The 25,840-nt window shown below is 40.0% G+C and overlaps 1 protein-coding gene and 1 long non-coding RNA gene across 11 annotated transcripts in view; one reads left to right on the top strand and one right to left on the bottom strand.

Moving 5' to 3' along the window:
- The window catches only part of Unc13b (unc-13 homolog B), a 215,142-nt gene that overhangs the window by 82,574 nt on the left and 106,728 nt on the right, over positions 1 to 25,840 (bottom strand). For 5 of the 10 annotated variants that reach the window (XM_087550942.1, XM_087550947.1, XM_087550943.1 and 2 more), the window contains 2 exon segments: positions 17,948 to 17,983; positions 14,535 to 14,769 (listed from right to left, as the gene is read on the bottom strand). In XM_087550942.1, coding sequence (XP_087407068.1) covers positions 14,535 to 14,769; positions 17,948 to 17,983 — 271 coding nt within the window. 10 annotated transcript variants of the gene reach the window in all.
- Positions 8,443 to 20,646, top strand: LOC148005759 (uncharacterized). The gene is made up of 3 exons (XR_015620842.1): positions 8,443 to 8,554; positions 8,815 to 8,999; positions 16,971 to 20,646. It is a non-coding gene; the product is annotated as an uncharacterized LOC148005759 (long non-coding RNA).

The raw sequence follows: 25,840 nt of genomic DNA, 5'->3' as shown, positions 1-25,840 counted from the left end.
CCATGCACAGAAAGAAATGTCCCCTGCTATGAGAGCTAGCCGAGAGAAACTTTGATAGTGGCAGATTGCTAATCGTATCAAGATAGCCCTGGAATCCTGAAGCTCGTTTTCTAAGTGGTTGTGTTTTATGAACATGGAGGGACTTGGTGATGAGCTATGAATGCTCCTTTCATTTTCTTACTAGCAGGTATCCTGGAAAGCATTTATGCAGAGTGTTGGTTTTGTTTTTGTTTTGTTTTGTTTTGCAGACTCTAGTCTTTAACTTAAGGTCTTTGGTCAGATTGAAAGACAGCATCGTTGTTAGTCAAAGAGATTTTCCCTGTGAGGCTTCTAAATTACATGCTATTTTTGGGCTGATTTCTGATTCTTCAGCACATGTTAGCAGAACATGTATCAGGTGAATGTCTGAGTAGATCTCTCTCTCTCTCTCTTTCTCTCTCTCTCTCTCTCTCTCTCTCTCTCTCTCTCTCTCTCTGTCTCTATCTTCACTGTTCTAAGTAGATCTATGTTTGGGCCAGTGGTCAAAGTAGCATTCTTAAGCAGTGCCTATGATCAGGGGCAGTAATAGCAACCTCTACTGATAGACCTTGTTCAGTGCTCCAGATGAGAGAACAGCAGCAAAGGAACTTCAGCTTTGAGTAGTGTATCATGGCAACCTAGCTTAACCTTGGTTATAGCTGTTCAGTCCTGAGCACTGTGAGAGTCTGTATCAGAGACACTAGGAGAAGTTTTACAAGTCCATGTGGAATAGGGTATAGAATACAGATGAGCTTAAGTCATTCTTTGCAATTTGTATTTTACTTTACAGCCTCACAGCCACTGGGGAGACAGCTTAGAAGACTTGGAAAACCACAGCAAAGTACAACTATTCCCATCCACTATACTATAAATGTCTAAGATCCAAGAAAGCATCCTCTCTGATTATGTTTTTAGGATAGATAGCACTTAAATACTTGCTGCCTCTTCTTGTCCTCCCTTCTCCAAAACAAACCAGCCTATGTAAATATTCCTTTTATGCTAGATGCTCCTTGTCCACTAAATGAATTCTATTTGACACTAGGAGAAGGAGAGAATGAAAATACCCACACTTTTGTTTTGTCACTTAGCCCCTAATTAACATGAAGCTCAGGTGCTAGAAAAGACATGGGATGGACTGAAGCAAACTATGATAATCTACCACTAATCATTTGCATCATAAATGGTCAGTCCTTAAAACCATTTATGATGCCTGAGTGGAGAACCGGCCTTTTGTTGGTCACCGTTTCCTTGACATCCTCCGGAATGACTAGGTGCCCCACATTCAAAACAGAGCCAGTGCTAGCCGACACATCTTCTTGCTCTACTGGCTGAGCACAGTGCTCTTCTTTGTGTTTCTCTGAAGGACAGGCAGATCCAGACAGGTTGCTGTATTCACCCCTGTGTTCTTCAGATGCTGAAATTTCCAGCTGCTTTTCCACTTCACCAGACTTTGAAAGCTCATGAGCATAGTCACTAGGCTTGGCCACCAACTGTTCTGTGGTCCTAGAGGGCTGAGTACAGATGTCAGCTGACTCAGGACTACCACTAGGTATTTGAGAAGGCTCCAAGACTTTGTTAGCCTTGCTGATGATAAGGTCCTGATCACCACTAACAACCAAAACCGGAGATGATTTTGCAGGCATTTGCTCTGTGTCTCCTTTATTCTCTTTTGACCATGGAAATGAAAGATCCAGTTTCTTTCCAAACACCAGTTTTGAATCATTTCCTAGGATACCCCCTTTCCCCTCACTGGCTCCTTCAAACAGAGTAGACAATTTCTTAAAACCTGACATTAAGCCAGTCTCTGCTGCCATGCTACCAGATGAGCAAGAGGGGTTAAAGATTGAACTCAGTGTCTTCCCATGGTCAGGAGTGGATGGGAAATGAAGCTTTGGCCAACTGGCCATATTTGGGATCTCGAAACGAGGTCTTGTCTGCTCTGTTTCCTGGGGGGCTACAGGTGGATCTTTTGGGGCATGATGTATACTAGAATTTTCTTTGGAACAAAGCACAGGTTCTTCTTGCAAAGGACAAGAATGATCTCCTTGTGTTTCCAGTGTGGTATTCTCACTGACTCCTGCCTGATCAAACAGTGAAGTTCTAGTTTCTAGAGAAGTGGTTGCGAGCCCAAAGAACTCCTGATTTGTGCTGGCAATCAGAAGCTCTGGCTCTGGCTCTGGCTCTGGCTCTGGCTCTGGCTCTGGCTCTGGCTCTGGCTCTGGCTCTGGCTCTGGCTCTGGCAGTGGTTGGCTTGTGGGGGGAAGCTCTTCAGCAATACAGGCAGGATCTGACTGTAGCTCTGTTGGAGGAAGAATGTGCTCTGCTTCCAATGAGGCCTCTGTGTCTGTGCCCTGCAACAGCCCCATGTCTCCTTCATCACTCAAAGATAACATTCCTTGTCCCATATCATCCTCTGAGACAGAAGATGTAGCAAGTACTTCAAAACATGCGGATTTTGAAATACTTTCAGGAATGTTATTTTTCTCCATTTCAAGTGTTAGTTTAGGGTCATAGGCCAGGAGATCAGATTCTGACTTTGCACTAACCACAGCTATGCTACAGGCACTAGGACCAGACTCTGAATTGAGTCCTGCACAGGCAGCTTCTCTATGCAAGCTTTTTGGAGGAACTGATCCTACAGGGTCTCTGGAAGAACCACTCTGAAGGCATGAAGTACTTACAGATGGTTCTTGTTTGTTTGTTTCTGGTTTGGGACTCCTGAAAATTCCAAACAACTCACTTTTGAGGGGCTCAGATGATGCAGCAGAGGAAAAAGAAAAAAAGGAATTTTTCTTTGGAGATTTAGGCATAGAAAAAAATCCAGAAAAAGTCTTAGGCTGTTCAATTAAGGACCCAGAAAAAGATTTTACTTTGGTCACAAGCCCTGAAATCATTTCTACTTTGGAACCTAATACTGATCTGTCTTCTAATTTATCTGCATCTTGGTTCTGAAGAAGCCCTGCATGCCCTGGGTCTGGAGAAGCAGGAGGTAAATCCAGGATCTGTGTTGAGGAGAGGTTGTCGGAGCCATTTTCCAAAGGCAAGTTCAATAAGTCAGTGGTAAATCTTTCATTTTGGTGTTCAGTACAAACATCTAAATCATTGAGCTTCTTGTTCAAGCACTTGTCATGAGGAAAAGACTCAGCTGCTGAGTCCCTGGGGAAGATGTCCTGGTGGAAAGACTCTTCTTCGTGAGGAGCTACCTCCAGGGCTTGTTCCTGCAATTCCGGTGAAAGAGGAACAACATTGGCTGGCAACTGATTCACATGAAAATCAAAAGCAGTTGCTCCTTCTGCTCCTCCTTTACTGGAACTCATTTTTCCCTGGGTTTTCTCTACATGGAACTTGTCTGCAAGGAAGGTGGTCAGCTCAGTGGTGCTGTTAGTGGATAAATAAAGAGCCATTTGTTCTTCATGAACTACTTCCTGGACTATGCTTTCTTTATAACTGGTAGAATCTTCCTTTGTCATAGTACCTCCTGCGTCTGCAGACACAACTGGCTTCCTACAAGGCTGGGCAGTCACTGGAGGAATAGCTGAAAGGCTTTGCTTCTCCTCAGACGGCTGCTTCTTCTCCTCCAAAAAAGACAAGTTAAACAAACTGAAGGCAGAGCTGCTGCGAGAGGCATCCTTCTTGGTACTTAAGCTAGCTGTGGAGAAAATGGAAGGAAGAGTGAACAGCCCTTCTGCTTGAGATCTGGCCCTTGGGAGAGCTGCAGAGGCTTTGTTCTCAGATTTTTCAGATCCAGTTAAGAAAGAAAATATATTCCTTCTGGGTGGCAACTCTTGTTGGGATGCAGGTGTAGCAGTTGAAAATTTCCATTCTTGGTTAGGAAAACTGTCTTGTTCATTTGTATTTCTTCTACTTAGAGCATCAGAAGACTTACTATTCTTTGGAACTTCTTTTTCTGTAGATACGGCACCCGTTCCTTTTGAAGAGTCTCTGGGAGACTCTGCCAGATGACCTGTTGAGACAGGTGGACTTGCTGATTGCTGCCCCTGGTGATCTCTGACAGGTACCTCTTTTTCATTAAAACCACTACTCTGCATCTCTCTGGTTGATGGTTCTCTTAACCCGCTGTCATCAATAGTGGTCTGTTTGGTCAGACTTCTAACCTTCTTTTTTGAGGGAGCTGGTAATGGAGGAAAATTTCCTGTATCCTGATGCACTAGGTGTAAAGGGTTAGGACTAGACCTTCCTTCATCCTCATCAGTCACTAAAGAAACAGACTTATTTTCAGTTGTCTGTATGAGAGATACATTGGTTTTAAAGAAATCCCCAAGGGTACCAAAAAAATTTGCAACACCAGAAGATTCCTTCTTTTCCTGAGATGAAATCTTTCCACCTTTATCACCAATCTTTTCCAAGTCTGGTGATTCTTCCTTATTCACTCGGGTTTTAAAGAGATTCAAAATTCCAGACGCCGGTTTCTCACTTGTTACTGTACTTACTGAGGATCCTTCTTCCCAACCAAAGAGTTTCAGTGCACTTGTAAGCAAAGTTTTCTCAGACTCTTTGGAAGACTGGTCTTGCAGAAGTTCACAATTCTTATGTTCATCCTTACTAAGCTGTGGTGCAAGAGGATCTACAATGGACTTTGTTGTAATAATTTTAACATCCTCTACATCTGTTTTAACTTTAATAGTTTTTTGGCTTACTTGAAAACCAGATTTTAATAAACTTCCTTTTTCCGTGTGATTATTTTTATGTAAAGAGAATTCTTCCCTTATATTGTCAATGAACTCTGGTTGGTGAACACTGGATACTATCTGCCTCTCCAAATCCTTGGGATGACTTCTGTGCTCATTTGTGGAGTTACATGGTAATTGCTTACTCAAGATTAATGACTGAAGACCATCATGTATGGGTTCAGATAACTTTGATTGCTGATCTGTTTTCTGTATGACCAAACCATCTACAGATTCACTCTTACCAAAATTCAAACTACTTCTAATCAAGGTACCCAAAATAGAAAACATAGGTGTCAATTTGTTCACTGATGAGGTTTCTTCCTTTTGTGAACTTTCAGTCTTACTCTCAGGATGAATTAAAGAGGAAGGTTCTTCAGAAGATGGCTGGTGGGAATGGAACCTGGAAAGGTGAGCTGATGACTTTTTTGCTAAAGGCCAGTTCAGATCTCTCTCTGTAATTGGGCCTCTATTTAAGGCATGATTGCTCATAGTTCCAGGCTTGTTTCTAAGATCCAATATATACTCAAGGTCTTCTGAACAATAGGGTCTCCCTATGAAAGATCTAAAATCTCTTTTAAACTTTTGAGAATTATAGCCTGAAAAATCTAATGGTTTATCCCTTTGGTCAAAACTTGACTCAAATACTTGAGAAAAGGTTTCCAGATTTACAAACAATGACCTCTCACTTCTTGGCAAAGTTATAGATAAGTCAAGAGGGTCTTCAATTGGTTCTTCTTCAAAATACCATACTAAATTATCTTCCTTGTCAAGAACTTGAAGACTATGGGCAGAAATAGTGTTGTCATCTAACATAATACTTGGGAAAGCATCTGTTTGTAAATTATAGTTCAAATATTCATAATAATCGGGTATAAATAAATATACATACTGCCCAGTAGAATCAGTGAGGAGAGAATATATATACTGACCATCATTAAACATATAATATCCATAATTCCCATCCTCTGAGGGCCACCAAACTCCATTTTCAAGATATGATAACCACTCCTGATACTCATAACCAAAACTTGAAAAGATCAAGTTTTCGTCCATTCTTAATGATTCTTGTTGCAGCAGAGAGCACATAATTTTCTCATGATCTGAAGAGTAACTTGAATCAATGGGCAATTCCTCTAGAGAGTTCTTGGTCGCATTAACTGGAAGAAAACCAGAATTTCCACATGAGCTGGCTGCCCACATATCACCTCTTAATAAGTGACCTTCATTAAATGCTAACTGGTCGAATGATTCATATGCTAAGTCACATGAAATGACACTGTTTGGATTTGTGCCCCACTCAAATATATTTGCATTTTGATCTTTTTGGCACAAATTTATTACTGGATTTTCTGAGTCAGGCCACAAGAAAGCATCTGCTGATGGAAATGTATTTTGATTCAACAAATGATAAACTGGCTGAAGTCTTCTGGAGTTTCTGGAGAAATCTTTTAAATCAGGATCCCATTCAAAAAAGTCCTCATCAAAGCCCTGATAATGGTTTGACTTACTTAAAATGTTAGTATTCAGTGTTGATGAACTTAGCTTGTTTGACATTTCATGTAGTTTTATGTCAAGAATATGGTTTGATGTTTGCCTCTTGGTCAAAGATTTCTCTAAGGAACCCTGTTCAGAACAATGGAGTGTGTTCTCAGAAGGGCAATGTTTTTCACTCTCCTGGCTTTTCCATGTAGGAGGGCAAAGATGATTATTAACCCAACCATTAGATGATAGAATGGCTTCTTTTGATAATGACAAAGAATTTTTTATAAAGCTAGAAGTTTCATTGTTTTCAAGTTGGCTCCTTAGGTCCTCAGAAGTCGTACATGAGTCGACAGGAACTTCATCTGTGGACAAATGCTTATTTCCATCCAAATTTTTTGTATCATCTAAAGACATGAGCTTTGCTTCAATTGGATTATAATCATTCACACTGCTGTTTGATATCAAGTTCAATATTCCAGAGAGTAATGAGCTTGAGGTATTATTCTTATCCTGGGAACTGTCACTTTTCAAGTTGAATTCCTGTTGACTAGGCATGTTTTCTGGAGAAGTAAACTTGCTTAAAAGGCCAGAAAAGAAGCCTCTTTGGGTTCCTTTGTTACAAGTTTCATTTTCAACTTTGTCTTCATTAATGTCATTAACCAACGTGGATTTTGAAATGGCAGAAAAAAGCTCTAATGAAGAGCCTGACATCAAGGGAAATGCCACTTGTGTAAGATCTGCACGTTCTTCTGAGAGCACTCCAGTGACGTGTTGTTCTTTGGGCACAACTTTTTCATACTGCTCTACTGCTGCATGGCTGCTTGGGTTCAATTCCTCCAAACTCCCAAATTTCCCCAAATCACTACTAATATCTGAGGTTAAGTCAGACCTCATTGTGTTATGTTTTTCAACTTCAGAACAATGTGTCTGGTCACTCTTATTAAATTCCTCTGTGCTGTAAAGTTTCTCTGGATCATTATGAGTATTTGAACTAGACTTTAATGAATTAAATTTAACATCTTCAGGACAATATATTTGGTCATTCTCACTGAATTCCTCAGTATTATCTAGTTTCTCTAGATGATTATGAATATTTGGAAATAAGCTAGAATTTACTGAACTAAGTCTGGTACCCATGTGGCAATTTTGTTGGACCTTTTTATCAGTGGCTGCTACTGAGCTGTGAAAATTCTGATTATTAACAGTGTTATGACTGTCAGTGAGAGGAAATTTAAACAAAGGAAAAATACTTCCTTTCTCTTTTACATCCTGATGCTTTTCAGAATGGCTAAGAACATTGAAAAATGGAATATGCAGTTTTCTGCTAAATGAAAATGAAAGTCCATCTTTCTTAGCTTCTCTTTCCTGTCCATCTTCTTCCAGTTTAAGAATTTTTACAGATTCTGACAGAGTTTCTTTTTGACAGGTCTCAGGGGAAGTAAAAAGGAACTGACTAAATGATTTTCTTAGTGGCTCAAGGAAATCATCATCACTGGTAACTTTGTCCTCCTCTAATGCTTTTGTAGAAGATTCCTCATTTGTGAGGGTACTGCCAGCTATACCAGGCCACCCCATAGTATCGTTGGCACTTTGTTTGGGTTGGTCTTTTGATAGAGAAAGCTCAACACAAGGTTTTCCTTCCAACTGATTCTCAGTATCACCTTTCTTACCTGTACTACTAGCTAAGTTTGAAGGCTCATCAGCCACTTGTAAGGACAGCAAATTTTCCCTTGCTTGCATTTGAAGATCTGCAGTTGCTCTTTTACTTCTATTTAGAGCAACAAAACTACTATTTTGGTTGTCCAGGAGGTCCTCACTTTGGTTTGACTCAGAACCACACCCAACAGTGCTTTCCCTTCTCAATACCTTGCTGAGGTCTTCACTTTTGGCTTCTTCTTTCTCAGAAAATATTTTTAATGGATTCAGCATGCTGAAAACAGACTTCACAATTGAACTCTGAACTTGTGGAGCAGAGTCCTTTCTAGTAGTCTCTGTGCTGTCCTGAGAGCTCTCCCCTTTAGTCTTACCACCTAGGTGCTCATTCTCAGAGGCTCTGCCATGTCTGTCAGTATCCTTATCATCAGTTGTTTGACAGGATAATAAAGGTTGTGCAGAAAGATCCTTTTCTAATACTGACTTGGCACTGGGGCTAGGTCCCACATTAATTGTCTCTGTTTGGTTCCAAGTTTCTGTTTTCTCTGGAACTAAATGAACCAGTTTTTCCACAGAGGTTGTAAGATGCTTTGTGCCTGAACCTACCTTTTCTGTTAGTGAACTGAATAAAGAACCAACAGCACACTTTACTCCGTTCAGCTCAGGGAAAGACAGAACCTTGGCCTTGGCATTCTGGGTAACAGTTGAAGGTGATGTTTGATTCTCAGGTGCTTTCTGTTCTGCATTAGCAATAGCAATATTGTGTTTGTGTGGTTCTTTAGTGTTTGAAAGAGAACCAAATCTATTAATCTCTTCTTCCTTTTCTGCTAAATATTCTGACACCGTTTCTACCAAACACTGAAGCTCATCCATTGTGTCAACATAGTTCTCTTTGGGTCCTTCAACAAAGGAAGGGGTAATATCTTCCACAGCACATCTGGACAAATCTCCAACTGTGTTTGCATTACAGTTCATCCTTTGCAATGGCAATGCTGAATTTGCTACATAATATTCTTCAGAAAAGTCTCCTATATGATGGACATTGGATGCATGCCATGTTGGTGACATACTTTCCTGCTCATCAGAAATGGGGGAATCTAAAATTTCCTCAGAAGTACTGCTGGTAGACTCATCAAGAATATCTACTGGAGTAAGGTTAGTGATGGGGCAGTTAGAGCCAGGTACATTCCCATAGTTCCTTAAGTGATGGGGCAGGCCATAATCACAGCTTTCCAAGCTTGTGTTCCGGGTGCTGCTCTTCACGAGTCCGTGTTGGTAAGGGTACAAAACCGGGTAGTTTAGTTTCTTCTTTTCAATGTGATACTGAGCAGATTTCTCAGTCTCTGGAAATGCACATTTAGAATTACTCTTAGTGTTGTAATGCCATCTTTCTTTATCTTCAGAATGGCTGTAGAAGACTTTTTTCCTCCTCCTATCTATTGTGTTATATTTTTGAGGGTATCTGGGAAGTGCAGATGCTTCACACTTCTGGCCATGCCTGCTCTTGAGAGATATCTTTCTGAAACTGTTCTCTGGTTGGTTTGGTTGGCTGTGGTTCTCATCAGTTTTTGAAAAGGCTCTCATTTCTTTGACCCCTACTTCCTTCAAATATATATTGCTATTTTCTAGAAGGTCTTGTGATGTTCTCCCATTCATCTCATATTTATTTTCTTGCTCTTCATAATTAACATTAGAAAAAGCTGAAATAATCCTAATTTTGTCATTCTTAGCCTGCCAGTCTTGTCTGATGTAAGAGGTTAAAATTGGAGGAATAAAGAAAATGGAAAAAGAAACAGAGAAAAGGAAGACATGAGTTATTAGACTCAGTACCTGTTTAATGGGTTTACAATACTAAAATTTCCAATATGATTTTTTAAAAAAACTCAAACAGAAAAAACATGAAAAGGAACTCCACATGTGTGAACCAATCTTGTGTCAGTACCGAGCTTTTCTACATCAGAAAAACAACAGCTTTAATATCAATTTAAGTTTCACTTGTTACCATTTATCACTGCTAATTTTTTCAGTTTTTTTTTATTTTCTGAGAAACAAAGTTTATACATGTTTTATTAATACCCACACTGAATTCAGAATGCCCAAGTTTAGAACAGTTAAGTACACCCAAAAAAAAGTATTAAAAGATTTCAAGAAACCTATATTTGTTGATGTGTTTGAGTCTAAAAAGAAACCTAAATGTTAACTTGCTGAATGTTATATTTGAGGCAGTATACACAAGATTATAACCAAATGTCTATCTTTAAAAAGAAAAAACTTGCATTCCAAAAATAATTTTTGGCCATCAGAAGTATAACACTACCAAACGAGCAAATTATTTAAAGCAGTGTAATTTTTTGCTTGTGAATCCAAAAGAACTAAGGTCATAAAGGGCTATGCCTCCCCATGGTGATTATTGCAAATTCCAGGTCTAGTTTAAACAGTGAGTACAGAAGCCAGCTGACCCTTCATTCATCAGAGACTGCCTGCTTTCTCTATTTCTACACAGAAGGAGTCTACAGACTAGGAGGTTTTCAGCTTAGTATGTTCTCTTAGGGATCAGATACTTACTTAAGAAATAGGAACACAGTCAGGCTTGATGATGCCTGCCTTTTATGCCAGTAGAAGAGGGGGTGAGGCAGATAAATCTCTGTGAGTCTGAGGCCAGCCTGGTCTACATAGTGAGCTACAGGACATCCAGGGCTATGCAGTAAGATCTTTCTCAAACCACTAAACAAGCAAACAAAAAGGAAAGAAAGTAATAGGAATGCAGAGCAAAGTGGTCATGAAGCCACTAAAAGTTTTTCCTGATTGAGAATGACAGTGTGGTAACTCCTTTCAACACTAAAGTTAGATAGTGAATATAGACTTGGTTGTCAAACATCAAATTATATAAATCCCTGTTATTCTGCATTCTCTAAAATGGCTGAGTAAGAAAATCAGCACTCTCTCTCTCTCTCTCTCTCTCTCTCTCTCTCTCACACACACACACACACACACACACACACACACACATTTTTTTTGTTTGTTTGTTTGCTTGCTCACTTGTTTTTAAAGTCAGTGACTATGTCGCCCTTTCTATCCTGGAACTTGCTATGTAGGACAGGCTGACTTTGAACCCAACAGAGCTCCACTGGTTTCTGACTCCTGGGTACTGGGACTTAAAGGCCTGTACCATGACATCCAGCTTAAACAACACATTGTTTAAAACACAGTTTTATTACTCTCCAACGAATTTCCTTACTCTCTTCATCACTCTCAAATAACCCAAACATAACTCTAATGTGGAAAGAATATTATTCCAAAATAAATCTACAGGCAGCCATAGCTACAGTAAATGAAATTATTTTTATGCTTCTATTTTTTCTGTAAAACACATTTGCTTCTTAGAGAATTTCAACTTCTTTTGCTAAAACAATTGTGTAACCTAATATTTTGAGACTACATCTACGAACAGTTTATACTTTATAACTAATGCTAGTAACATCATCTCTTCTAAGTGTAGTTTGTGTATGATATATGCATATGTGTTCGTGTTGTGAATATGGGTCACAGGTGCCACAGAACACATGTGCAGGTCGCAGCCTGAAATGAGGTCTCTTATTCTTCAATGCTGTCTATACCAAACTTGTTCACAAGTTTCTGATCTCCTGTCTCTGCCTCTCCACTCCGGGTGGGGGTTACTATCATTGTGCTACTGGATTCAATTCTTACTTAGCTCTGAGGATGTTACCTCAGGTTGATAGACTGTGTGGCAAGTGCTTCACCCACCGAGCCATCTCCCCAGCCTGTCTTCCAACCTTTCTAAAGGAAAAATGTTTTCAAAACATCAGATTTAAAAAAAAAAAAAACTAGCTGGGCATGGGGAACACTTGCCTAAACAATCCCAGTGCTGGGAGTTTGAGGCCAGCCTCATCTACACAGTAAGTTCTAAGCCAGGTCAGTCAAGGCAACATAGTGCGACTCCGTCTCAAAAAAAAGTTTAAACAAAAAAAGTAATAAACAATTACTTAAATCCTATTAATTTTTCCTATGTTCAAAATGATAGTTACTTTTAAACCTCATTTTATATATTGATACAAGTAAATTTTAGGCTATCTAAAAATTTTAGAGAAATAGTTTGTAACTTGAAATATAGATGGCATCAATGTGCTTCTAAATGATATTTATTATAGTAACAACCAGGGAAATGAGCAAGATAATGTAATGATTAGGTAAGCTAATTTGTTTGGAAGAGTGTGCAGTTAGTATAGTGCTGGCCTGTACATCTATGCTTGCACACACAGAGGGAAGGTCAAATGTAAAATAAATTTTGATACAATTTTCCTTAAAATAGGCCAGTACAGGGGTTGGGGATTTAGCTCAGTGGTAGAGCGCTTGCCTAGGAAGCGCAAGGCCCTGGGTTTCGATCCCCAGCTCCGAAAAAAAGAACCAAAAAAAAAAAAAATAGGCTAGTATAAACTACTATCAATGAATAAAACATGTATGCATTCAGCCCAGTGGCAGCTGAGGCAGGGGGATCAGGTGAGCTCAGGAACTCCAGGCTTGCCTTGGCAGTATATCAAGAACCTGCAGCTTAAAGTAAGTAAATAAATTAAAATAACATAAAAAGCAATGCGGTAAATTCCCAAAATCCCTCTACCTAACCTCTCACCCATGTTCCTGTGAGCAACTTTAATTCAATGCAATGGGTCACGGAACAATAAAGAGTGCAAAGTGTGTTGGGGATAACTCAGCAGCAGAGTGCCTGGCTTCACATGCACACGGCACAAACTCAACCCCCAGCACTACCAGAACCAAACGAACAATAAACGCATGCATTCAGTCAACAACCATTAAGAAGGAGTTCCAGCTTCCATAGGATTCTTAATATGTAGTAATATATTTTGTTTTAGATTCAGAATATCAATTATGTTTTGGTATGGAAACATCATGGAAAATCCTTTTAACACTAACAGTAAACTAGGACATGATATTGGCTAGCAGGTACATGGCCTTTTAAAGTTCCAGATAAAAATTCATCAATGCACAATTTAGTGAAATGGCAGTGGGCGGGGTAAGATCATCTCTATGATCTGGTGACTTATAAAAGGTAAAATTATTAGTTACATTCAAAGTATTTTAAAAATAACTAATCTTTCACCAATAAAATAAATGATTGGAGCAAGAATCGATAGATGTTAAAAATCATTGGTAAAAACTGTTGGGAAAATAGAATACTAATGTAATCCCATACAAATGTAAAACTATTTGTAATTGGTTACAAATGAGAAAAAATATCTTTATATTGGGGAACAATATAGCATATAGTAGAATTCTTTACCAGGATATTAAATAAAGTGTCCGTAACAAAAAGACAAAGTACTTGCACTTTCTGATGAACTGTGAAGGGAACATCACCCTACCTAGTATCTCTGCCAGAAATGTTTAAACTGATTCTAAACACAAAGAAATAATCAAAGAAAACCAAATTACAGTCTCAAAACAGACAACCATGGTTCTTCAAAAAAGAAAGTGTCTTACACAGCTAGGGGAAAAAACACGGCAAAGGAAATTTGGTAAATTAAAGGAGACTAAAGAAATAGGAAAACCAAATATAATGCTTTTTGATTCTTGACTAGGTTGATCATATATCAAAGATTTTACATATTATTTTTTATTTTTAAAAAGGGAAAATATAAGCCTGGGTTTTATCATGAGACCCTGATTCAAAATAAAATACAATAAGTTTTTTAAAAGAAAAAGGAAAAATGTGCACGAAAACCACTGGGGAAAGTAGAGAAATTGTGTTTTGGATTATGTTATTGTATTGTATTATAAAACTTCTTAGTATTATCAGAGCATTAAGTTTATGTAAGATAAAGTCCCCTTTTCAGAAGTTATGTGCTCAAGTACTGTGTAGTGTTGTAAGGTGATGTCTTCAGCTACTGTAAAATGTCAGGAAGAAGAGCACATGTGGATTACTATATTAGAGATGATGAAGTCAAATAAATGTGGCTATGTGTTGATGCAACTAAGTCAAGGCAACAACAGTATGAATATCCACTATATTATTTCCCCACAATTTTAATTGAAATGGTGTTTTAAAATACTGGGGAGCAAGGATGAGCACATGTGTAAGTCTTTCCCTTATACTTATTATGTATGAGTTTTACCTATGGAAGGGCACATAAAAATAGTAATATAAAGAAAACCAGGAGACAGGAAGATATGGGAGAGAGAAAGACCATGCATGTAGTGGGACATTCTTCATTGAATGCCGAATTCTACCTTAAAATTTATCTAAACATAAAAATATTGCATATTGAAGAAATTAATAAAATGAATCAAGTTCCAGCAAAAATACCAAATCTGCTGTAATACAATTGTATCGGTTTTCTTATGAACTTCTAAGGAAATGAACAGGAAAGACTATTCAAACACTTATACTGGTCAAATCTTAGTAAATTGTTTGTCAAAATTACTGATGCAGAAAAGAGATGAGGTAGATAGAGCAGGTTTTGTTCAACCACTCACCAGGTGAGCATGGCCTCACTGATAGGCTCACGAAGACAAGCACTGCTTTGGAAACGTGTAGACGTAAGTGTGTGGGGAAGACCAAGACCCGTCATACAGTTACACTTCCACTACCAACGCCATCAGATCACCAGGACCCTGCCTGCCAGCTGCCGTTAAGGAACCTGGATCAATACCAACCTGAGGGCCCGACGCTCTGGGTAATCAAGGTCATAACTCTGCATAGAGTCATTGCAGGAGTCTCGGGAACTTCCCTGAAGAAATAGCTGCTGTGGCAGTGGCACTGGCATAGGGAACTGGTGTGCAGACGCGTTGGGCTGGGTAGTCGTGTGATAAGGAGGTGGGGCACTATTGCTGGTCTCACTTCGATAGTCACTGTCCCGGTCATCAACGGCACTATCAGGGTCTTCAAAGGCTGTGGAAAAACACAGACCAATCACCTTTTATGTAGGTTTTCAGAATGTTTCCTGTTCTAACCTAGGTTACACCTGAAGCTTAAAAAGAAGAGTAATAATTTAGCTGCATAGAAGTCCGGAGACATCAAAAGGTCTGCCTCCTTATCATGAGATAAGGACATGACAGTTCCATTTCACTGTTGATCCTGAGAGGAACACCTAAATTGCATTTTCCCAATGCAAAATTCTCTGGAATTCTGCTTCCAGTTTTCTAGCTAGAATGACCTAATTAAGCTCTGCTTTGAAATATCTCTCAGAGATTCTGGGACTCTGCGATTATCAAAGGGGAAAGAACAGAGGGGAAAATGTCGTTTCCGTGTCTTAGAAGAAAATATATTCTAATTTTAATTTAAAGTTGGTCTGGAGCTTACAGCCTTTAAAATGCATGGGCTGAGCCAAATAAGCATGCATATCAGAAGCCAGGCCCAGAGTCCGACAGCCGTGCTCAGGGCTTGTCTATCAATGCAAAGGCTCCCAGGCAGCTTCAGAACAGCGGCACAACTGTCCTCTGTGATACAAGTTCCCTAATAATTCCGATCAAGAGTCTACACCCTGTGCTCAGAATTCCTACCCCGAGCGTGGGCTGAGAGAAGCAGAAAACATATGCACACTCACTTGACAACGCAATAGTAATCGAAATTAGTATTGCTTTCAAAACCAGCAGCGACTAGCCAGATTTTCTTAATGATAACTAAAACAACCACCATCACATATAAAAACTGTGTTTGGGAAGGACTGAACCTAACACTATGTAAACCACATTACAGAGAAGCCATATCCGATACTATACCCATATGTGTACAATTAACAAGGTCCCACATGTCCTTTTTTGCCAAGTTCCTATTTGGCTCCTAGTAAAGAAAAGAAACATTCACCAATCCCAAATGGCAATGCTGTTAGCACATAAGGGCACCTCATAACAGTAATTTTGAAAGATAATCTCAGTAGCGGTGTAGGCTGAAGAAATCTCCCAAAGACTGTAAGATCAAACTTACACTTGGGCAGAAAATCCTGACTTGTGTTCATAGAGCAGAAATGACAAAGACCCAATAAACTCAAATACACAACAAAAATGCAGACAGAACTGCTGAAACACACATCTATAACTCTAGACCTTGCAAGGTAGAGGCAAGAGGATTAGGAATTCAAAGCTATCCTCATCTATATAGCAAGTTCAAGACCAGCCTAGGCAATGTGAGCTCTGTCAAGTATTGGCCAGAAGAACTTAACCTTGGGTTGGAGCAAGGATATCATGTTTTAAAAAAACTTGAGGAAAAACAGGCAGTGAAAAGGACTCCAGGGCTTCAATGTTAGTCTACAGGTAAGGGGAGCAAGAAAGAAACATATTTGAGCATTGAAGCAAATTAGAAATCAAGGGAAAGGTAAACCCTTCAGCTTGAATAGAATGCTGCTTAGTGTGTCAGACACAGCCTCTATGACTTACCCCTCAGTGCCATGTGACCTAGAGAAGAAAATAGCTTTACAGAAAAAGACAATTGCTGAGTCCCAGTTTGTCTGTCATTCCGCCAAAGGGACTTGTGAGCTAGTTTAAGGAGAAAAGTTTAAAAAGCAGCCGGGTGCTGACACATACCCAAGTTTGAGGCCTGATCTACGTAAGAGAGTTCTGAGCCAGCCAGGGCTACAAAGTGAGGCCTTGAAAGGACTTGAAGGGAAAGAAGATTCACTTTCTGATGGGGAAGGAGGAAAAACTTTAGGGACATGGTTCCAAAGAACCATGGCTCTTCAGTAGGTAAAAGTGAAGAGGGAAGGGAAAACCTGCCTGAGTTCAGACGATGGCATAACAAAAGTGTGTGTGTATGTCTATATATGTGTGTATGTATGTTCATATTCTATTAGAATATATATATTCTAAGAAAAGCTTGGTACTTCACTCAGTATGTGCATGAAAGGCAAAAATAGTAAGTGTAACCTAGGTAAGATCATTTAAGCTGTGGCAAGGATGTTCCTCCAACCTCACAGGAAACACTCAAGAAAACTGAGTGAGATCCTGAACACTGCCCTCTCTGGTATGTAATCCCCTTAAATCCTGAATACTACTAGAACTTTGCTGCCCAGAGAAGAAATAAAAGAGAACTGACATGTATTCTTTGTGACTTAGTTTTTTCAACTTGAGAATCTTAACATTTCTGATCTTTCCCAGGCTATTTGGAGCAGTTCTCTAGGACACAAGCCACAGGAATTACTTACACATTCCAATGACAATGACCATATAACTCCAACCATCCATCTGCTTGGTGCCACTGAGGCTGGTTCTTGCCCTGTCCAATGGACAAAGTCAGCCTAGAAATGAGCATTCTGCTAGAAAGAACTGGCTGCCTGCTCACCGGCCTCAAGAACAAAGGTGGATTCTAGCATAGGTCGGATGCTTCAAGGAGAAGACAAGCCATGGCTCCTGTCTCTTGTTTCCGAAGATGAAACTTGGCTAGACTAACGAACCAGAAACATCGCTCTATGCTTCAGATCTTCCCAGCATTACCATCACATGGCCACACTAAATGCACAGCAACAATCCTGTCTCAGCTCAGCTCAGAATAAACTACTGGTCATAGCACTCCTGTGTCAGGAGACCAACAGTGCCCACACAAAAGGCTGATAGCACCCCTGTGTCTAGGAAGTAGCTCAGTCCTCCTATTAACCTCGACTCTGTTGTCTAACTCTCAATCAAAATCACTGTCCGCTTTTCCCTTCTCTTCATTTTTCTCCTGCTCCCCACCCCATCCCTGCCACCATTTAAATAGAAAAAGAGAACTGAATTACATGTACTGATATGCATGAACATCTAGCTTCATAGCTGAGAGAGAAAACATTAAAGGGAACAAATAAAAAAACATTGAGCTAGAAGATGATTCAGGGGGTACAGGCACCTGATGACCTGAGCTCAATCCTCAAAATCTATGTTGAAGGAAAGAACCAAGTCCTCCAACTCCTCTGACCTCCACACTCCCACAATGGCACACATGTTTGTATGCCACACCCAATCTGGCACGTACACATGCGCGCTCGCGCTCTCTCTCTCTCTCTCTCTCTCTCTCTCTCTCTCTCTCTCTCTCTCTCTCTCTCTCTCTCTCTCCAGAAAAGGGGTCTAGAAAATGATAAGGAATTGAAATGCTTACGTACTCTGATGCTCTCCCCAGCCCAAATAGGTCCAGTGACCTAAGGAAACCACAAAGAAGAAGCAAAAGAAGTATGACAGATATAATTTTAGTAGGAATTAAAAATAAAAGATCATTTCTCCCTCCCACCGATCCTTATATGCCTTATACTCCTGCCACAAGCTTTATATTACTGATTATCTACCTTCTAAAACCCTGAGGAAAATCTACCCAATATTTTTGCTCTTTGCTGTTTACTAAAGAACAAAATTGCTGATTTGGTGCTATTCGAACTTCCTTCTAGGTCTCTCAGAATATTGTTTAGGAGCTCAAATGTCTTTGCTTAGTCAAAATAAGTCTTGATCTCCTGTTTCAAAAGGCACTCCCTTGTACCCATACTCTCTAAACTTGGGCCTGCCACAAGTTTAGCCATAAGAAGCTCGGCCATCTTAACAGGTGCAAAGGGTGAGCATCCATCTGAGATCCACTCTTAATACTCTAGAGGGGATGGTTTAGAAGTGGGGAAGAGCAATGTCTATCTCTTAAAAACTCATCCTCTAGTTTTCTAATATATAATAAAATACCCTAGCTTATTGGATATTCAGAGAAAAGCACCTTTTCTGAACTATCTTAAACATTTTAATTAAGATTATCAAAGTAAAAGCTTTAAAGAATAGAAAAAATAAAAGCACATACTATCCACTTTCAAAGAAAAAAGTAAGAAATTAGTGAAATTTAAATCCTTTCCTATACCCAAACTAAATCTGGATCAAAAAATTAGATAAAAATCAACAGTTAATCCTAGGAAAAAGGAAATAATTTAACTTCCTGATTAGGAAAATTATTTTTAAGCTAAAGCCCAATCTCCTGGCTCTGTTTTCTACTAACAATGTGGTCTTGGAAACATCACTGCAGATACTGCCTCACTGTAACCAGAGAATAGCATGTCCTGTGTCATGAGGATCAGTGAGGAAGAATAGCATGTCCTGTGTCATGAGGATCAGGTGAGGAAGAATAGCATGTCCTGTGTCATGAGGATCAGGTGAGGAAGAATAGCATGTCCTGTGTCATGAGGATCAGGTGAGGAAGAATAGCATGTCCTGTGTCATGAGGATCAGGTGAGGAAGAATAGCATGTCCTGTGTCATGAGGATCAGGTGAGGAAGAATAGCATGTCATGTGTCATGAGGATCAGTGAGGAAGAATAGCATGTCATGTGTCATGAGGATCAGGTGAGGAAGAATAGCATGTCCTGTGTCATGAGGATCAGGTGAGGAAGCACACAGCACGTGACTGGTCCCTGGAACTTGGTCAGCAGCTATCATTTATTTGCTGGTTGCCAGGTTGCAGGTTTTTGCTTGTCTTAAAGGTTCCTAATAGACGAGTGGTAGAAAGGAAACAACTCCCTGGTCTGTGCTCTCTGGCGTGGTAAGGACCACAAGGAATATGCACTGTCCAGGAGACTCAGATTTTTGAACATGTGGTATCTTGAAAATTTACACTAAGACCCAAAATTCTGAGGGCATCAGCCGATGGCTAAGCTGGTTCCGTTCACCTGCACGCCCCATGCTGAGCAAAGATGACTACTACTGGGTCACAGGCTGTTTAGCTGATCACCGGTAGCCCCTTTCTTCCCTGGCACTTACTTTCTTCCTTCCATGTATATCTCCTCTGTTTACTCCTCAGAGATGATGGTACACTGGTTTGGTGTGCCATTTAAATTTTTTTTATAATTGAGTTTATTGCCTAGTCATGGGTAGAGGATAAAAAGAAAATTCTCCCAGGCTATAGTACTGTTGCCATGGCAACTGCTAGAGGGTAATTACCTTGTTTCTTTTTAAAAGAAAATCGAAAAAAAAATCATATATTGCTCCAGGCAAGTGATAAGGCTGTTTCTCACTAACTCTCACCCAGAGGTGGCTCTCCCTGCAGACAAAGCTTCCCCTCCTTGAGCAGTCCAAAACACAGCACAGTTTCTTCTCCTTAATTAAGTATGTACCTATTACATAAAGAAACTGAATGTATAATCTGATCCCAGCTATCAGCACCATCCTAAACCTGAGGGGCTGGAGCATGCCCCACTGCTCAGGGGTGCTAATAATCCAGTCTCTATTCTCACTACTTCAGTCCAAAAGCACTGTAACAGAAGTAATACTATGTTAGTCAACGAAGTTTCCTTCCCCATCCCCAAAATGCATCTCACTAGTTAACAGGACAATAATTAAGAACAGTTTTACTGTGAAAGCATCCAATCATAGGGCATCTTTAGTAGTACTCAGAAATCAAGTAATGTTAGGAATGTAGAATTCTCCAGAAAAGGAGCTATTACATCTTTTAAGAGAAAGGAAATCAGATCCAGTGTTCTATTTGATAGACAGAGCCATGGTGCAGTGCAGCCAATGGGGCTGCTAGGGAAGCTGATGTATACATTTGTCAACAGCCTGAGCTATATATGTCACAGAGAGGGTAGGAAGATGCAGATAGAGCGAGGAGACATTTTGAAGGTAAAACCAAGCAGGCTTGATGAGTAACTCAGTAGCAGGCTTTTTAGCTGAGCTAATAGATGAATGTAACATTAATCACTGAGAAGAGATCAACTCTGGTGTATCTATTGGATACATTAATTGAATTTGGTCCAATACACAGCTGGGCATCTGAAAAGAGCACTCAGAAAAGAGATGGGGAGAAGAGATGTTAATGTTTTTAGGATATAAATTCCAGAGGGAAAAAATGGCTTTTTGTATTTTGTTCTTCTGTTGTGTTGGTTTAAATATTACCTAATGAAAAGCAGAAGCCTAGCCTGGTGACTGGAGTTTGATGCTGGAACTCACACAAGTCAAATGTGCTGGCTGGTATCTATAATTCCCAGCACTCCTATGCAAAATGAAATGTGAGGACAGGAGAGTCAGCTCGAAGCTGGAATCTGCAGCAGAGGAAATGCCCTGCCTTAAGAAACGACTGAAGGAGATAATTAACTCCTGAAAAGCTGTCCTCTGACGCTACATGCACACCATAGCAAGCACAGTCTCTTTGTCTCACACGCACATGGATCCAAACAATAATAGTTATTAGTATTATTTGATGTTTAATTATACATATTTAAATTTTATTAAATTCATTAAATAATAAAATTAAATTTTATTAAATAATAAATTTTAATAGCAATTACTATTTTTAAAGACAGAAACTTAAACAAACTACTTAAGAATAAAAACAAATATGTACATAAGAACACTGGGCAGACTGCAGATTAGGACTAAAAAGACAGCTGTGGCTGTATCGCAGAAATGGAGCACTGGGTTAGCATGTGCTTAACTTTCAGACAGACAGAAAGATCGAATGAACAGATGGACTGCTAGTCATGCAAGTACACACCTGTAACCTCAGCACTGAAGGCTGAAGCAGGAGAGTCACGAATTCAAGGCCAGCCTGTGATACGAAGCAAGACTGTTGTCAAGAAACCAGAGATGATATAGGAGGAGGGGCTACAGAGAAGAACAATAGCAATCACCTTTTTTTTTTGGTTCTTTTTTTCGGAGCTGGGGACCAAACCCAGGGCCTTGCGCTTCCTAGGTAAGCGCTCTACCACTGAGCTAAATCCCCAGCCCCAGCAATCACCTTTTAAACGTGAAGGAAGAGGAAGGAAGAGGACTTCAGTGACTGACAGACAAAGAATCTGTGAGGTCCTGGAGACACTGGAGCTCTTATACATTTCTAGCAAGAATGCAAAGGGCAGAACATTCCAGAGAATGCTTTTGGCATTTCATGTAAGGTTATGCACACATCATACAATCCAGTCATAGCCCTACTTGATTTTTATCCAAAAGAAACAAAAACACGCTCACACAAAAACCTATACAGGAACACTTGCAGTTGCTTGTTTCAGTTTTTAGAACCACAAACACTGGAAATAGAAATGCCCTTCAGCTGACAAGCCGGCAGACAAACTGGCGCACTCCCTGAGTAGTGTACTAGTCAGGAGTAACAGGGATGAGCTGCTGCCACACGGAGGTGCGTCTCAAACACATTACAAGTTAGAGACCACAGACTCGGAAGCTAAGTGCTATATGATTCCACTCACATGCCATTCTGAAAGAGGCAACACTAGATATAGAGGTTCGTAGTTGCTATGAACTAAGAGTAGAGGAGGCTGACTACAAAGAGGTAAAAGGAATTTGGGGAGATCAGAAACTGGCTTATATCTCAACTACGGTAGAGGATACAAATATGGCTTGCTAAAAATTTTAACAACAGGGACTGGGGATTTAGCTCAGTGGTAGAGCGCTTGCCTAGGAAGCGCAAGGCCCTGGGTTCGGTCCCCAGCTCCAAAAAAAAGAAAAAAAAATTTTAACAACATATACCAAAGGGCAAAGTGTACTGTATACAAATTACACATTAATAAACAAGTCTTTTGTACTGGGCATGGTAGTGCACGCCTTTAATCCCAGCACTCAGAAGGCAGAGGCAAGTGGATCTCTGAGTTTAAGGCCAGCTTGCTCTACAAAGCAAGTCCCAGGACAGCCAGGGCTACACAGTGAAACCCTGCCTCAGCCCCCTCCCCCAAAGTCTTTTGAAACAAGTAGAATTGTTTACCAGACTCTGCAAAGAAATCCTGTAGGCAGGACACCTGTGGTCAGCAGAAGTAAACAGAAAGCAGTAACTTCAATGAGAAATTTGAATGAATGAGAGCTGCAACACAGACTTCATGCAATGGAAGGAACAGACATCCAAAGTTTCCACACGTTATCCAGTACAATGCCAAACGTGAGCAGAGAAGACGCATTACCTATCACGGGATGCCAAAGAGAAACAAGCAACAAAACAGCCAAACATACTACAGAAATGAATCAGTAGCATTCTCTTAACTGGACATTCACACATGCTGAGTGAGTATAAAAATGGCTATTTTAATTAACATGGTAATGCTATCACTTTTGGAGAGCCTCAAATCTTTGCTGCTCACAGGTTTAACAGAGAAAGTCAATCCCTCCCTGCTCAGTGGCACCTGTTACAGAGTCTTGTAAACGAGCTAGCACTCTCTAAGAGACTGGAAAAATCACACTATTTTTGCTACTTTCACGCTCAATGCAACAGTGAACACTTCTTGAACTGAAAGCATAGTTATAACACATGACATTTCTCTAGCCAAAATGAGTATTTTTGTCACATGCCAAGCAAATCTCTAGGAGACACCGACTGGTGTCCTATAATTTGATTCAAAATTAATACAATCCAGTTGGATACAACATCGATTCCCCAGGTAACGCCAATTCACAAAACTTCTGCCCCTCCTACTGGGTTATTTTGTCCAGCCTCACTGAGAGAGCTTTCGCCTTCTCTTACTGTGTCACGTTTCAGCCTGTCTGTTGTCTCTCAGAGACCTGCTCTTTCTGGAGGGAAATGGAGAAGGACTGGAGCTGGGGGGACATAAGTTGCTGGGGGTGGGGGGCAGCTGGGGGTGGTGGGTATGTATTGTATGAAAGAAGACTCTATTTTCAAAAAAAGTTTAAAACAACAAAAAATTTAGGAACTCAGATCTACAGTGACAGGAAGCCTGTAATGTTGTCAGGAGATGGCAAGAGCATGAAGACACAGGTGGAAAATCTTCGTATTTTCATTGTGGTGTACCACTATAAGTCAAAACTAAACTAATCAAACTGTGTTTTTTTTTCCACAGTAGGACATCGTTATCATTCTAACATAAATTAAAGACACTGACCTTACTGACAGTGACATAGGGGCATAGGAAGGGATCAGGAACTGCTGAGCTTTCTTGTACCTTTAATAGAGATATTCATTGCTGTAGCTTTCAACAAAATAATCCAGCAACAAGTCAAACCTGTGCCCTGCATTTGGGGCATCATGCATGTGCTCCACCAGGCAAATGTTCAACTAGGCTGTATGCCCTTAACCAAACTACATTATTAAAATGCGTTCATCTTTCATATATACGTTCTATCTCAGTATACTTGGTTTTTTCTTCTTAATACTTGTATTAAAATCTTGTTTTTTCATTATGTGCCTTCATCTGGTTTACCCTATGTACACTCTACAGGTTGCAAACTCCCAGAACATCAGAATAAAGTATCTGTCTTCAAATTCACCGTGTACTGGAGGATGACCTTGAACCCCTAACTGTCCTGACTCATCTCCCAAACGCTGGAATTGGAGGCATGCATAACCAAGCAGAACTCAGAGCTAAGGTTTACAGGCTCTGTCTTTGGGCTTCTCCCATGTTAGGCACAGAAAATCTATGCTGAAGGACAAATCGAATGACATAGATTCTTCTCAAACTCAACAGCATTTGTCTTAATAAGACCCCCAATGGAAGAGTTAGCAGAAGGACTGAAGGAGCTGAAAGGAATTGCAACCCCACAGACAGAACAATAATATCAACTAACCTGACCACCCAAAGTTCCTGGACTAAACCACCAACCAAAGAGTGCACATGGGGATCCATGGCTCCAGCTACATATGTAGCAGATAAGGCATTATCTGGCATCACTGAGGGAGGGGAGGTCCTTGGTCCTGTGGAGGCTTAATACCCCAGCATAAGGGGATGCTAGAGTAGTGAGGCAAAAATGAGGGGAGCACCCTCATAGAGGCAAAGGGGAGGAAAGATTGGGATGGGAAGCTTGTGGAGAGGAAAGTGGGAAAGGGGACAAAATGAAATGTAAATAAATAAATAAATGTAAATGTAAATAAATAAAATAACTAATAAATTAGTCAAAGATCTTGTTTAAAATACAGATTTGGGGGCTGGAGAGATGGATCAGCAACTAAGAGCATGTATTGCTTTGCAGAGGTCCTAAGATCAGCTTACAGCACAAATGGGGCAGTTCACAGTTGTGAACCGTAATTACACCGTAATTACCACAACAAGGTATCTGACACACTATTCTGGGGTCCACAGGCAACTGCACTCACACGTGCACAAGCTTTCACACAGGCAAACACAAAATTAAAAATAAATGGTTTGGTGATGGTTGTTGTTTTTGAGGAAGGGTTTCTGTGTAGCCCTGGCTGTCCTGAAACTCATTCTGTAGATCAGGCTGGCCTTGAACTCAGAAATCTGCCTGCTCTGCCTTCTGAGGGCTGGGATTAAGGGTGTGTACCACCACTGCCTGGCTTAGAAAAATAAATATTTTTTTTAAAAAATACAGATTCCTAGATCCTGCTTTCAAAGATTCTGAGTCAAAAGTCTTAGGAATCTGTATTGTGTTGTTGTTGTGGACCTTTCTTTAACGAACACTGATGATTTCTATGCCAATAATTTTTTAATTAAATTTGAGAAAATAAGCAACGGAATTTCTTCCATGAAAAAAAAAACCTAGAAAAAAAAACATGCAAACAACAACAATAACAAAAACCCCCTCCAGAGTCTCTCACATCAAAGCACAGTGTTCCTGTGCTAAAGGGGGAATGAGCCTCAACCCATACTATGCTACCGAGCTGAGCTGAAGACTCCTTCATTGAGTTACACAATCAGTTAAAAAAAAAAGTCTAGTTATTGAGCCAGCAATGACTTTATGAAATTCCTAGGCAAATGGATGGAACTAGAAATGGTTCAGCAGCTCAGGTAAAGAAGCTTGTCATTGACTAATACCCAATATATACAAAGAACTCAGGAAGTTAGACTCCAGAGAGTCTAATAACCCTACTTAAAAATGGGGCACAGAGCTAAACAAAGAATTCTCAACGGAGGCATATCGAATGGCTGAGAAGCACCTAAAGAAATGTTCAACATTCTAAGTCATCAGGGAAATGCAAATCAAAACGACCATGAGATTCTACCTCACACAAGTCGGAATTATCCAACATACAATCAATCCACAGTCCACATGAAGCCAAAGAAGAAAGATGACCAAAGTGAGGATGCTTCAGTCCTTAAAAGGGAAACAAAAATATTCAGAGGAGGA

Source organism: Rattus norvegicus, chromosome 5, assembly GCF_021556685.1.
Source record: "Rattus norvegicus strain SHRSP/BbbUtx chromosome 5, alternate assembly SHRSP_T2T, whole genome shotgun sequence".
In the NCBI taxonomy this organism is placed as follows: Eukaryota; Metazoa; Chordata; class Mammalia; order Rodentia; family Muridae; genus Rattus; species Rattus norvegicus.
This window is presented reverse-complemented; position numbering and strand designations above follow the sequence as displayed.